The 15,505-nt window shown below is 37.1% G+C and overlaps 1 protein-coding gene across 1 annotated transcript in view; it reads right to left on the bottom strand.

Annotated features, from left to right (window-relative positions):
- The window catches only part of DPYD (dihydropyrimidine dehydrogenase), a 972,677-nt gene that overhangs the window by 555,144 nt on the left and 402,028 nt on the right, over positions 1-15,505 (bottom strand). The window contains exon 11 of the mRNA XM_010598084.3: positions 4,062-4,272. Within this exon, the coding sequence (XP_010596386.1) occupies positions 4,062-4,272 (211 nt within the window). The remainder of the gene's footprint in view (positions 1-4,061; positions 4,273-15,505) is intronic.

The raw sequence follows: 15,505 nt of genomic DNA, 5'->3' as shown, positions 1-15,505 counted from the left end.
TTTTACAACAGGAAATATTTACTACAGAGCTATTGGGTACATGGAGCCCTGGTGGTGCAGTGGTTAGGAGGTTGGCTGCTAACCAATAGGTTGGCAGTTTGAAACCACCAGCTACTCCTTGAAAATCCTGTGGGGCAGATCTACTCTGTCCTACAGGGTCGCTATGAGTCAGAATCAATTCGATGGCAACAGATTTGTTTTTTTTTGTTTGTTTTACTGGGTACTTAATACTAAATAAAGTTATTTTACATTCTCCATTATAAATTATGGGCCTTGCAAAAGTCATGCAATATACTGAAGAAAAGACCTGAGATTAAAAATTTAATTTTCATCAAATTTCCCAACTTAGATTACCTTATCAGATGCATATTAAGTATATACTTGAGACTCAATGTATTTTCATTTAGAATATTATTGTAACCAGATACTGCTGAAATTGTAAACTATCACTGTATTTTGTATGTGCTCTCTAAAATTTATTTCATTTCTTGAATCCTTCAGAGTATACTTATGTAATGCATTCACCAAGGACTTTCTGAGTTACCACTACAGGATTCACCCTGTTCTAGATATTAGGAGAAAGAAAACAAGAGGGAACAGAGGAAGATAAAGCTGGGTACATAGTATAAGACTAGGAGCTTCATTCTATAATATAGAGTAATACTAGTGAATTTAATAAAAAGAAAAATTGGAATTAGATATTTGACTCTAGGAAAACATTTTGAAGTATGGTGCTGGGCACAACTCTTGTACCATTTACAGTAACAGGGAAGTTGAAAAGAGATGTGTTTTAGGGTTATCTACGATGAGGTGACTCGTAGTTTGTGCATCTCTCTCTTAAAGGATTCTTCATTTTCTAATAAAACTGTTTTTTACAGTTCTGCCTTCACTCCTATGAGTCAGAATCGGCTCTACGGCAGTGGGTTTGGTTTGGTGGGCCTTCACTCCTAGCTGGTGAAGTTTTTTAGTGCAAGGAACGTTTCCATCATCTGTGCACTCTCGTGAATATAATCTGGTACCTTGCACCCACTGGGTGCTCAGGAAATGTTTGTCACACGCATGAACATAAATGTGGGATAAAAAGTCTTTAGAGATATGGGGAGTAGAGAAACAGATTTCAGGGTTATTTGTACAGAAATGAAATAGTGCTTACTGTAAGTCCAGTCGCTACTGGACACAGAAAAGCTCATTAAATATTTCTAGTGGGAATGAATGTGTATGAATAGATGAATGAATGAATGAGACAATTGGTTCACTGTGGTAATAAACATATAAAGCAGAGAAAATGGCAGTCTGAACTTGGGAAAGTACTAAGAACTAATAAGCTAGAAGAAGAAAATCAGCTTGGAAAAGGAATAGTTAAAGGGAACAGGAAGGAAATGGCATGTCATAAACAATAATAATGTGTTCCAGTTTTGTCTCCAAAGCACTTTCACATTATTTCATTTTAATTCTGACAACAGCCCTGAGAGGTAGGGAGAAAAGGTATTCTTATGCTTGTTTTATTATAGATAAAGAAGCTGAGGCACAGAAAGGTTAAGTGTCTTGGAGGAGAGCATTTCAAACAGGAAAAAATACTTAACATTGTCAAATGCAGAAAAGAGAATAAGGACTGAAAAGCCGTCACTGCATTTGCCATACAGTTCATTGGAGCCTATGCAAAGTGAGGCTGGGAGGAAGGAAGTAGAAAGGTGGAGATAGAACTTGGCAGTTTCAGAGAAAAGTTGCAGATAAATGCGTTAGAACATCCTGTCGGTATTAGGATGGGACAAGATGCAGGGCAGCCTAATGAAAGAGAGAACATGAATCTTTTTCTTTTACCCAAATGCACACAGTGATTTCTGTAAACTGATTTTCATCACACCAGAAATATGTGTATACACACGGAAGTTTCTGACTTGGCAATTATTATTTCGAGGTATTAAAAGCTATTTGGGTAAGCTCCTCTTGAACAACTTCTAATAAATACTGATTCCCCTCTTCCCACCTTTTTCCTTAATGTTTTTCATTCAAAAACTGTGCCGAAAATATTTGGATGGAAGTAGAGGCATGGATGCCATTTAGCATTGCAACTTTTGCAGCACCCCCTCACTTGGAAAGTAACTCCTTATTAATGTAAACACCGAAGGGTCCTGGTACAGCAGGAAGGAAACCTGGTGGCTCAGTGGTTAAGCACTCTTCAGCTAACTGGAATGGTTGGCAGTTCAAATCCACCAGCTGCTCTGTAGGAGAAAGATGTGGCGGTCTGCCCTAGCCTTGAAAACCCTCTGGGGCAGCTCTACTCTACTCTGTCCTGAGCCGGAATCAAAGGCAATGTGTTTGTTTGTTTGGGGGTGGGGGGGAGGTTTAGACAGCTAATTCTATTCAGGGATAATTTTTCCAGGAGATTTTTTATTTCAAATCAGAGAGGGAGAAAAAAAAAAATGTAGTGAAGAACCATTTTTTTCCTTGACTTCGCTAAATATACATAAATGGCAGTAGATGTGGAACACTGGAAGAAAAATACACAAGTAAATTCTGGAATAAGGTATACAAATTCTGGAATAGGTATGCCAAATAAAGAACATTTTCTTTTACTGCATACTTTAAATACTAAGCTAAACTTCTCACTCTTCACAGATACAAACACACACATGCACACGCACACACAACCCTAGCATAAGTCTACCAAAATCGCATCGCAGATTGCAAAAGCTGCTTTTTATGATCTTCCGAGTAGCATATACTTAGGTTTGCTTAGGAAAAGATACATTTTTTCCTAATATTAGGGCTGTTAGTTGAGGAACATAAATTTAGATGGGCAACCTAAATTATCTTTCATAATCAAATCATCAACAGAACTGCTAGTTAAATAAGATTCCACGTTTTACCCAATTTTTGATGATGTGCAGAGTAAGAAGAAAAATATGATTTTTTAAGATAATAAAATGCAATTTACACATTATTTTTTTTCTGAAGCCAATTAATGAACAAACAAACTGCACCATGACTGTGTCTACATATCACATAAACATCTAGATGAAAAGTGACAAATTCAAGCCATCATCCAGCTATTTGAAAACATTTATCTTGATGACATTAAACATCTGGGTGTTTCCAAATACCAAGATGTTTGATGTCCTGCAGATAAAGTATCCTGATGAGTGGCTGAAGTTTTTACTCATCTGTTGTATAAAAATACACATCAGTGTGCACATCTTCCTATTTCAGACACAAAATATATTTTTGCATGGATATATTAGGAAATCACAGGTAAGAACTGTCATTTAGATGTTTTTATTATTGTTCTTAATGAAACTCTGACTTGGAGAATTGTCTTAGTTTTTTTTTTTCTTCTCAGTAAATAAAACAGTTAATAGCCAGTGTGAATTCAATGATAAAGAATGTGCAAGATGAAGGCACCTAGGTACCTGAAATTGTGTCTACAATGGGCCACGAAAACTCTGTATGGGAAAAGGATAACAACACAAAGTAGTCTTGATTGACTTAATATTAACTTAAACGCTATCTAAAACCTTCTCTCACTGTCTCCTTAAAAGCCTTTAGTTCTTCCTTAGTATGTTCATTTATACCATCCAGGTGAAATGACAGGATTTCAAACTTTCAAATTGGATATTTTGATGTTTGGAATGACGGTTTGGAAGGGGGAAAGTAGAACACGTGACTTATGCTTTTGCCTACTCATTAGATCCTTACAGTCTGAATCATTGAAGACTGACTATTGCAACTTCTCTCCCATATCTTCTTGCTCTATTCTAGGTGGAGAAAAACTGTTCTTACATTGAAAACAAGGCAAACGTTACTATAAAATAGGATCTGTATTTTGATTATCAACTTAAAAGAGATTGATGTTCTTTTCAACTCTCGCCACTTTAACAATAATTCCGCATAAGCATTAAATACCATCTCTAAGCTTTTTTTAAATCCAGATAGCTTGCATTCCATACTAGAAGAGAGAAATGAATGTTATAGTGAAAAACAATTCCCTGAAAGCTGGAAACCATTATGGCACTAAAATAACAGACAATTGCATAACACATTTCAGCTTCCAAGCACTCTACCTTTAGGATCACTCAGCACTGAGCCAAAGGCACTGATGACCACATCGGCTTTCAGATGGACTATCTGATCGTCGTCTTCATTCCATTTTCCAGTTTCATCTTGCTCTGTCCGAACAAATTGCATAGCAACAATTCTCCCACCTTTTACTACAACCTTGCGTGGGGAGAGAAAAGGCAAAAATTCACACTTTTCTTCCTTAGCAAGCTCCATCTAACAAAAAAGAACAGAAAAAAAAAAAGTTGCAAGTATTTCTTCTCCATATAGTATTTGATTTTTAATTCAACTATACATGCTAAAGCTTATGATACTTAGATCAACATGAAGCTTTCTGAGATTCAGTTATTAGCTATTTACATTCTGTAAATCACTGACTTGGAGGGGGTCTTGAAGATTGGAGTTGTGATGTGGAAGTTTATAATCATGGCATCACAAGATATTTCTCAAGTTTGGGGCATTTCATTCCCTATGGTTAGTTGAGGTTTGTGGCTATTGTAATCTTATCTTTTTATGTTCTCATTTCTGTAAATTAAAATTCTCTTCTGGATCACGCCACATATGAAAATAAATACATCCGTTTATTACTTGGCTGCATCTATTTAAGCTGGAAAAAAGTCAATAAAGTAGGCGAGCCAATCTGTCCAAGTACACAATTAGAATGGTAAGTAGGAGAAAAGAAAGCTGGAGAAACTCTGTGAAACTAAGACAGTAAAACAAAACAAAACAAAACAAAAAAGTACTCTTCCTTTTGTAAAAAGCAAAGAATCAAATATTGTAAACAAAAATTTTAAGAAGGAGAAACAAGCACGTTCCTCCTAATAAATTCCTAGTCCTCCCACATCTCCTACATAATTTATTCCTCCTGGTTTTTGTTTATTTTACTACTAATAATGGGATGTTTGTTTTAATATCCATTACCGGATACCCCTCAAGACAGAATGTTGTTTACTTATTTGCTTATTTTACCACTCACTGATTTGCGGGAAACCTTTGTCAATGTAACTCTAATGCAAATACCTCAGACTAGTAGGCTCAGTATTTTTTTTTTTTTTAATATAAAAGTGTCATTAGGGAGATACAAATCAAAGCCACAGTGACATACCACTTTGCCCCACTAGGATGGCTGTAATCAAAAAACCAAAAAAAAAAAAGGTGCTGGCAAGGATGTGGGGAAATTGGATTGCTCATCAAGTGCTGGTGTGAATGTAAAATGGCACAGCCACTACCAAAAATAGTTTAGAAGATCCTCTAAACATTAAACATAGAATTACCATATGACCCAGCAATTCCACTCCTAGATATATACCCAAAAGAATTGAAAGCAAGAAAACAAAGAGATTCTTGTACAACAATGATCACTGCAATGATCTTGTACAACTATTCACAATAGCCAAAAGGTGGAAACAACCCTAACAATCAAGAGATGATTGCGTAAACAAAATGTGGTATATACATACAATGGAATTTAATCAACTATAAAGAGAAAGGAAGTCCTGATCCATGCCACAACATAAATGAGCCTTAAAAACATTATGCTGAGTGAAAAAAAATGAGTCAAAAAGAACTATTGTATGATCCCACCTACATTAAAAATCTAGTATAAGCAAATGTAAAAGTATAAACCAACCCAAACCCATTGCCATTGAGTCGATTCCAACTCCTAGTGACCCTACAGAACAGAGAAGAACTGCCCCATAGGGTTTCCAAGGAACACCTGGTAGATTCAAACTGCCAACCTTTTGGTTAGCAGGTGAACTCTTAACCGCTCTGCCACCAGGGTTCCCAGCAAATGTACAGAGACTAAATGAGGGCAGTGATGGCTCAGTGTTACGATTCTTGCCTTTCGAGAGTTGGGTTTATTCCTGGCCAATGCACTTCATGTGCCACCACCTGTCTGTCAGTGGAGGCTTCCGTGTTTCTAAGATGATGAAAAGGTTTCAGCAGAGCTTCCAGTTGAAGACAGAACAGGAAGAAAGGCCTTATGCTCTACTTTTGAAAATTAACCAAAGAAAACCCTATGGATAATAATGGTCCGATTCACAACCAATCATGGGTATGGTGCAGAACAGGACAGTGCTTCATTCCACTGTGCACAGGGCTGCCACGAGTCACAGGCTTACTCCTCAGAAGCTCATGACAGCATAGAAACCAATGTTTTTTAAAGGTTATCAGAGGCGAGAGGGAAAAGAGGGAGTCATGGCTTATGAGTTTCTCTTAAGGATGATGGAAATATCTGGAAACAGATGGTGACGGATGCATAACATAATAAATGTAAATAATGTCACTCAACTATACATGTAAAAAAATGTTGAAATGGCAAATATTACTAAGATTTTTTTTTTTAAACACACAAAAAATGTAAAATGTCCTACTGAAGAGGTTGGGAGTTGTCTACTCTTGTTTCTTCCCTCCCCTGTGGCAGCCAGGCTGTATTCTCAGTAGAGATTCCCTAACAAGTGGGGTTGAGGAAGATATGTATGTATTGCTTTTACATGGGGGGTTTCAAACACACTAGGCCACATCAAGGTGAAAAATCTGAGACATAAAGTTTAACTTTCTCAATGTTATAATCAAATTACCACAGAGTAATTTCTCAGCATTTTATCCATAACTTCAAAATGTATCAGAATCATTGGTGCCAAACCAAACCGAGTGCTGTCGAGTCGATTCTGGCTCATAGTGACCCTATAGGACGGAGTAGAACTGCCCCACAGAATTTCTGAGGAGCGCCTGGTGGATTCGAACTGCCGACTCTTTGGTTAGCAGCCGTAGCACTTACCACCACTATGCTACCAGGGTTTCCGAATCATTGGTAGGGCTTGTGAAAACACAGATTACATGAGCTCACCCTCAGAGCTTCTAATTCAACACAGTGTGAGGAGAGTCCGAATGATCTGCATTTCTAACAAATTCCCAGGTTATGCAATGCTGATGGTGCAGGGACAACACTTTGTGAACCACTGCCATGTTAGACTTCAGCTGACTGGCTGTAAATTTGGTTGGTTGATACCATGCATTTTCAATGGGAAGAGTATTTACCCCAATTGGTGGGAGGAAGGATACTGAACTTAGTTCTTGGGGGAAGAAAATGTCTTAGATAATGTAATGATTATGGTCCTCCAAAGAGCCACAGTACATAAATAGATATACAGAATATATGTGGTATTAAAAATCATAGAGGGGTGGCAATTAAGAAAAATAATATCTGAATTGCTCCCTAGAGGGACAATAACGAGAAAAAGAAGTTGAGAAACACTGGTCTATGTTATAACTTATCATAAACAAGACATAAGTAAATATGTCTTACTTACGATACTTTTTTAAAATACTGCCTTAAAAGGATTAAAAAGTGGACCAAATAAACACTTATTATACCATATTTTCCTCTTCAATATACATTTAAGAGATTGTTGTTATTGTTGTTGTTAGGTGCCGTCGAATTGGTTCCAACTCATAGCGACCCTATACACAACAGAACGAAACACTGCCCAGTCCTGAGCCATCCTTACAATCATTGTTATGCTTGAGCTCATTGTTGCAGCCACTGTGTCAATCCACCTCGTTGAGGATCTTCCTCTTTTCCACTCACCCTGTGCTCTGCCAAGCATGATGTTCTTCTCCAGGGACTGATCCTTCCTGACAACATGTCCAAAATATGTAATATGCAGTCTCGCCATCCTTGCTTCTAAGGAGCATTCTGGTTGTACTTCTTTCAAGACAGATTTGTTTGTTCTTTTGGCAGTCCATGGTATATTCAATATTCTTTACAAACACCATAATTCAAAGGCGTCAATTCTTCTTCCATCTTCCTTATTCCTTGTCCAGCTTTCCCACGCATATGATGCGATTGAAAATACCATGGCTTGGGTCAGGCACACCTTACTTAGTCTTCAAGGTGACATCTTTGGTCTTCAACACTTTAAAGAGGTCATTTGCAGCAGATTTACCCAATGCAATGTGTCTTTTGATTTCTTGACTGCTGCTTCCATGGCTGTTTTTGTGGATCCAAGTAAAATGAAATCCTTGACAACTTCAATCTTTTCTACATTCATCATGATGTTGCTCATTGGTCCAGTTGTGAGGATTTTTGTTTTCTTTGTGTTGAGGTGCAATCCATACTGAAGGCTGTGGTCTTTGATCTCCATTAGTAAGTGCTTCAAGTCCTCTTCACTTTCAGCAAGCAAGGTTGTGTCATCTGCATAACGCAGGTCGTTAATGAGTCTTCCTCCAAACCTGATGCCCCGTTCTTCTTCATATAGTCCAGCTTCTTGGATTATTTGCTCAGTATACAGATTGAATAGGTATGGTGAAAGAATACAACCCTGATGCACACCTTTTCTGACTTTAAACCAATCAGTAACCCCTTTTTCTGTCCGAACAACTGCCTCTCGATCTATGTAAAGGTTCTTCATGAGCACAATTAAGTGCTCTGGAATTCCCATTCTTTGCAATGTTATTCATAATTTGTTATGATCCACACAGTCGAATACCTTTGCATAGTCAATAAAACACAGGTAAACATCCTTCTGGTATTCTCTGCTTTCAGCCACGATCCATCTGACATCAGCAATGATATCCCTGGTTCCACGTCCTCTTCTGAAACCAGCCTGAATTTCTGGCAGTTCCTGTTGATATACTGCTGCAGCCGCTTTTGAATGATCTTCAGCAAAATTTTGCTTGGGTGTGATATTAATGGTATTGTTCTGTAATTTCCACATTTGGTTGGATCACCTTTCTTGGAAATAGGCATAAATATGGATCTCTTCCAGTCGGTTGGCCAAGGAAGCTGTCTTCCATTTTTCTTGGCATAGACGAGTGAGCACCTCCAGCAATGCATCTGATTGTTGAAACATCTCAATTGATATTCCATCAATTCCTGGAGCCTTGTTTTTCACCAATGCCTTCAGAGCAGCCTGGACTTCTTCCTTCGGTACCATCGGCTCCTGATCATATGCCATCTCTTGAAATGGTTGAACATCGACTAATTCTTTTTGGTGTAATGACTCTGTGTATTCCTTCCATCTTCTTTTGATGCTTCCTGAGTTGTTTAATATTTTCCCTATAGAATCCTTCACTACTGCAACTCGAGGCTTTAATTTTTTCTTCAGTTCTTTCAGCTTGAGAAACACCTAGTGTGTTCTTCCCTTTTGGTTTTAGCAATATACAAAATAATGGATAAGTGGGATATTGTTGCTAGAAAGGACATAAAACGGTGGATCTAGAACTATTCTCTGTTTAGACAGGGAGATTATGGGGGAGTTGAACAGGATCACGTTTGAAACCTGCTTCTGCTGCTTATTTGGGATAGTCACTAAATGTGTATGAAACTTAGCCTCCTCATATGTAAAATGAGGATGTTGTTATTAGCTGCCATCATGTCAGCCTCCCACTAATGGGAACCCTACACACAACAGGATTGGACCGTTGTGATCCACTGGATTTTCATTGGCTGTTTTCTGGAAGTAGATCACCAGGTCTTTCCTCCAAAATGGGAATAACAATACCTAATTAATTGGTCTATAGAGTTATTTAAGGTAATTCAAAAATGTCAAAGGCCTAAAGCAGGGCCTAACACATAGAAGGAACAAATAAATGCTATTTATTTGCAGTTGCTATTCTGTGAATTTACTCCCCCGCCCCCAAGAATTCTCCAATTATTCAACATTATTTAGCAGTGGGATTGTGATTTCAATAGAAAAGTGGCACAATAACAAAGGATAAAATACAGAAAGGCCAAAAACAAACCTTAGACTCCGCTTTAATTTTCTACAAAATAAAAACGTGTGATTTCTGGAGGGCAAACTATTCCTTGAATAATCCGACTTATCAAATAAATCCAGATTCAGTACCTAAGATATGTTTTCTATATCACTTTTGTCACGTGTGCGTAATGTAGCACCTTATGACTCATCAATATAAACCAGCTTATTGTGTTTCACAAATGTCAAGTGATGCTAAATTTTAATAATGCCACACTTGATTGAATAACAATGCCAAATGTTTATGATGAGAATAAATCAATACATGATGCGTATTTATAACAGCACTGTTTTCTATGGAAGGCAGAAATAAATTTTGAATTATACCACATATATTGGGAACATGCCTTACTAATGCATTTAGGATCTGCTCTGTCCCTTTCTGCTTCTCTTGCCTGTTAGTACTTAATTAGTATTTATCATTATACATAGATAATACCTTATCGTTTTTGGCACATTTAGAATTAAATTTAGACTACTACTCAGACTTTTAAAAATTTTAAATAAAAATTACCAGTGACTTAATATCTGAGCATCCTGTAATCATATTCTTTCATGGCTGATAAATTACCATGGATTTGGCTTTTAAAAGCCCCCAAACTATGTACAGTTATAAATGTAAAGAAAATGTGTCTTAACATATCCTCAGCTCATCCTAATTTTCTATATGCACCACTGTTGATAACTCACTGTCTTGGTCACCTATTGGTACTATAACAGAATATCACAAGTGGATGGCTTTAACAAAGAGAAATTTATTTCTTCAGAGTAAAGGAGGCTAAAAGTCCAAATTCAGGGCGTCAGCTCCAGGAGAAGGCTTTCTTTCATCAATCTTCCCCTGGACTAGGAGCTTTCCACACAGGGATCCTGGGTCCAAAGGACATGTTCTGTTGTCAGTACTGCTTTCTTGGTGGTATGAGGTCCCCCACTCTCTACTTGCTTCCCTTTCCTTTCATCTCTTGTAAGATAAATGGTGGTGCAGGACACACACCAGGGAAACTGCCTTTACAGTGGATCAGTGATATGACCTTAGTAAGGGTATTACAATCACACCTTAGTCCTCCTTTAACATAAAATTACAGTCACAAAATGGAGGACAACCACATAATACTGAGAATCATGACCCAGTCAAATTGATACACACATTTTTGGGGGGACATAATTCAATCCATGACACTCACATTTTAATACTTATGTATTCTCCTCAACTATCTAACACTGCACAAAACTCAGGTGGTATGAGTTCTGGCCCCCACAGAGGTTAATCTGAATTTCTACTTTTGAAACTTTAGAGTTGTTCTTTACTCTCTAAAACATATAGGGTTACACCACTGGGAGCTATGACATAAATCACTACTTCTGGCTATTTTGCTATTAAACAGTTAGACTTTCCATTTCATAGTAGAGGAAGACATGTCATTTGAATATATATTTATATATCTACATCTATCTATCTATCTGGAAAGTATTAATATTATACTAGAAAAAAGGAACGAGATGACAAGAAGTATCTTGTAAACAAGAGATATATTAGGAAAATGAGAATACATGGTAAGTACAGCAATATATCAAATGAAATGTCCTTGAACTATTTGTGGACAAGATAGGGATTTACTTTCAGTATTTAAGAAATCTGTATAACAAGGCAATAATAATATTTATATACCAGGTATTCTTCTAAGTGCTTGTTATGGATTAAATTGTATCCACCAAAAATATGTGTTGTAAATGCTAATCCCTATTTCCTGTGGATGTTATTTTAATGAGGCCATATCAATGTAGGGCGTGTTTCAAGCCAATAACTTTTGAGATACAAAAGAAGCAGGTCAGGCACAGAAGCAAGCAAGCACACATGGGAGAAAATAGATGCCAAGACACACGAAGATCTCCAAGGAAGGGAGAAGTGGAAGCTGAAGAGAGGCAAGAACCTTCCCCTAGAGCCGAAAGAGAGAGAAACCTTTCACTGGCGCCACTGCTCTAAATTCAAACTTCTAGCCTCCTTAACTGTGACAAAATAAATTTTGTGTTAGAGCCACCCAAATGTGGTATTTCTGTTATAGCAGCACTAAGAAACTAAGGTAGTGCTTTACATATAACTCATTTTAATCCTCACACAGATGTATTCTGACACCTATATATATATTTTTAAAAAAGTATTTAGCTCCAAACCAATTTTTTCTCTCTGCTCTTCCTCTAAAACGCAGCAGCACACTAAGCTTTATCATATTTACAGATTTAACACCCAGCCCTAGGCTTGCTTGCCTTACAAAAAACTATGTGGAAAGCAGTATTACTTTCTACTTACAGAAGAGAAACTGAGGCTCAAAGAAACCAAAGCCACATATTAAGAGATGACAAATCTTACATAACATCCTGATCTGGCTGAAACCAAACACTTTGTGGTTTCCATTATGTCCAAGGACAGCAATTATAGGAATTAAAAAAATGAGACTTTGTATGGTTTTAGTTACTGAATCTTGGAACAGGAAAAGATCTAGTTAACAGCAAATTAAAGGTCAAGGAGGTGGCTGAATAAAGTCTGCCCTCGGTGGGCAGAGGAGATCCAACCTTTTCAGTATGAGTATGTTTAGAAGTTCCATAATGTCATGGAATACAGGAACCAAGTGATAGGCTATAAGCAGAATATTGTAAATGAGGTAATGGAAACCCCTTGAATTTAGAGAAAGAGTAAGTTTAAAACAAAAGAAGTGCTACTTCACAAAGTGGCTAGGAATGACATGGGACATATCATCTCAAGATGTAAAAGTAGAAAATTAAAATAGAATTTAAAAATTAAATTTATCCAGGCAGTAAACTTCACAACGGAGCCCTGTTGGCACAGTGCTTAAAAGATTGGCTGCTAATCAAAAGACTGGTAGTTTGAATCCACCAGCCACTCCTTGGAAACCATGTGGGGCAGTTCTTCTCTATATACAGGGTCACCATGAGTCAATGGATTTGGTTTTTAAACTTCATAAAACTCTTTAGGTACAGAAAGAATATCTCTTTTATCTATCTCCAGTGTCCCATGGAGTAACTGTCAGTATTATTTAACAATTCAAATATTTCACAATTTATGAATGCAAGTAAATGAACATTCAGAGAGATGCCCAGCAACTCAGAATACGCACCAGCCAATAGACCACACAGAGGAGCATCAGGTGAATTTCAGCACTGTCTGTGTCTATCAAAAGGATTGGTCAACAGTAGGCCTTTGACAAAGTTTTGTTTGACAGGATGAATAATAAATTAAATGAAAACCCAAAGAATTATTCAAATTAATGAAAAGACAACAAACTAGTAGTCTATTGAGTAAATGGCTATTAAATGCCCATTCCAAAGCTAAGTAATAAGGTGCACTCAGAAGAACGCTACCTAACCAGATCATCCCTATGTTGTGAGGTTGAAATCAAGGAGCAAGTAGTGTTTCTTTTCAGTTGTCTTCTAAGCTGTGATCAGAAAAGGATGGGCCAGATTGATCAGTGATCTAACCTCACATAGTGGGTCTTAATATTTTACTGTTCAAATCAGCCAACCCTCTGTTATAAATTATTCACACACATCAGTGTTAGTGCTTTTAACACCTAGTGTTCATTAATGCTCACTAATGATCAGCCACTCTGTGATCAGCCACTCTGTGAGTCTGGTGTATAAATACTTCTGTTCATGGCATAAATGCTTATTTGTTGATGGATACTGCTCTCATTAGAGACAACTGGTACATTAAGCAAACATGTAAACCTCTCTTGTCCCTAACTCTACCACTAATGACTCAAAGGAATAAAACAGTAAGCAGCTGTAAGGTTCCACTTTTAATGTTCAATAAATCAAATTGTCACTTTCTTTTCATACAGTATGAGGAAAGTGAAAAAAAAAAAAAAAACTTAGCTTTGATTTTTCACCTCCACATTCAGGAAAGGTATGTGGTTGATGCTGAGTGAAATAAAAATAGCACACCATAGCATGCAATAATGATCATCATTTTAATGATTAACTTTATGTAATGTGATGATTTGGTCTGATTAATATTACAGGCATCATACTGTGGAAATTATGAAACAACTTAATTTACTATAATTAAAAGCATGATGTCAACTCATTTTTAGATTGCATATAGTCAAAGTGAGCATAGGTTATAAACTATAATGAGCAGAACTCAAAACCAGCATATATTAAATTCTGGAATAATTTCTAATATACAAAATTTGAGAAGCAATATGAAGAAACAGTATACTTTGTAAAGATTATCCTCTAATAGCTAGATATTTAACAGGTTTGGAGCCCTGGTGGCGTAGTGTTTAAAAGTCCAGCTGCTAACCAGAAGGTCGGCAGTTCAAATCCACCTGCTACTCCTTGGAAGTCCTATGGGACAATTCTATTTTGTCCTGTAGGGTTGCTATGAGTCAAACAGAAAAACCTAAGAAGCGTCATTTTTGACATTTTTCTATTAGTCTTGTTTGTTAGTCTGCTTTGGTCAGTGACAATCCTGGCCAGTTCTACCTTTCATTTCATCAGTGTAAAATTATGAGATGTACCACAAACATTATGAGATGTACTTACACGGTAATAGCTTCATTCATTCATAAAGGTCTGCCTGGAAAAGATACCACAGAAACTAATCTTGAATGGCAAATGTTGTTGTTGTTATTAGGTGTCATCAAATTGGTTCTGACTCATGGCGACCCTATACACAACAGAACGAAACACTGCCCGGTCTTGTGACATCCTCACAATCATTGTTAAGCTTGATGGTGCAGGACTGGGCAGTGTTTCCTTCTGTTGTACACACAGGGATGCTGTGAGTCAGAACTGACTTGATGGCACCTAATGGCAAGTAGAAATTAGTTAATGAGAAAGAAAGAGTCAGCAGCTAGCATACAATCCATTCTTTCCCTTTGGGGAGGAAAGGTGTAAAGGTGTAGGGAAGAATAGCTGAAGAAAGAAAGAATTAACTTTGTCAAAACTTCTTGTAAACCTATTACTGGCAAACAAACTATTGGTAGTTACAAGTAGGAGAGCCTTATCTATGGAATGCTTTTAGCAAGATACATCTGTTCTGTCTAGGATTGCTATGGTAAACAAACCTGACAACCATGGGTTTATGGAGCATGGCTCCCTGGGAAAAAATCACATAAGCTGAGCATAAACTGGAGATGTTTCCTAGCTCAAAGAGCTTCCTTTCTGTAAGCGATAGAGTTATTCACATTAATTAGAGACTTCATATCTTAATCTGGGTTAAAACACATCTTATTGCAAAAAGAAGTGACTTCGAAAGCTGTGTTGATTTCTCCTTGATAACCTGACACTTTGCATTTTTTTGTATCACTGAAACTGTTAATAAATCTTGATACAAAGTGAGATCTCGATTTCAGGTGAGTCTGATTTCACAACTCAATCTTCTGGTTACCAAGGAGATGAAGAAGGGTAATGGAGTTCCAGAAAGAGGCAGCAAATTGTACCTATACACATTTGCTCTCTGATTCCTTAGTTTATCTCAATCGTTCTTGAAAATATGTTGTAAGTTTTGATTTATACAGTTCACACTGAGTGGTGGAGTGCAAAACAATTCTGATATGTTTATTGTCTCTGATATATACAGGCTGATTTTGTAATTATTCTTTCACTCAGGTAATAGAGTTTGAGTAAGCCACAAATTGAGGGTCCTTCTTTTAGAAACCGTGGTGGTA

The sequence above is a fragment of the Loxodonta africana genome, chromosome 3 (assembly GCF_030014295.1).
Source record: "Loxodonta africana isolate mLoxAfr1 chromosome 3, mLoxAfr1.hap2, whole genome shotgun sequence".
Classification (NCBI taxonomy): domain Eukaryota; kingdom Metazoa; phylum Chordata; class Mammalia; order Proboscidea; family Elephantidae; genus Loxodonta; species Loxodonta africana.
Note: the sequence above shows the minus strand (reverse complement) of the source record. Positions and strands in the feature narration are given on the sequence as shown.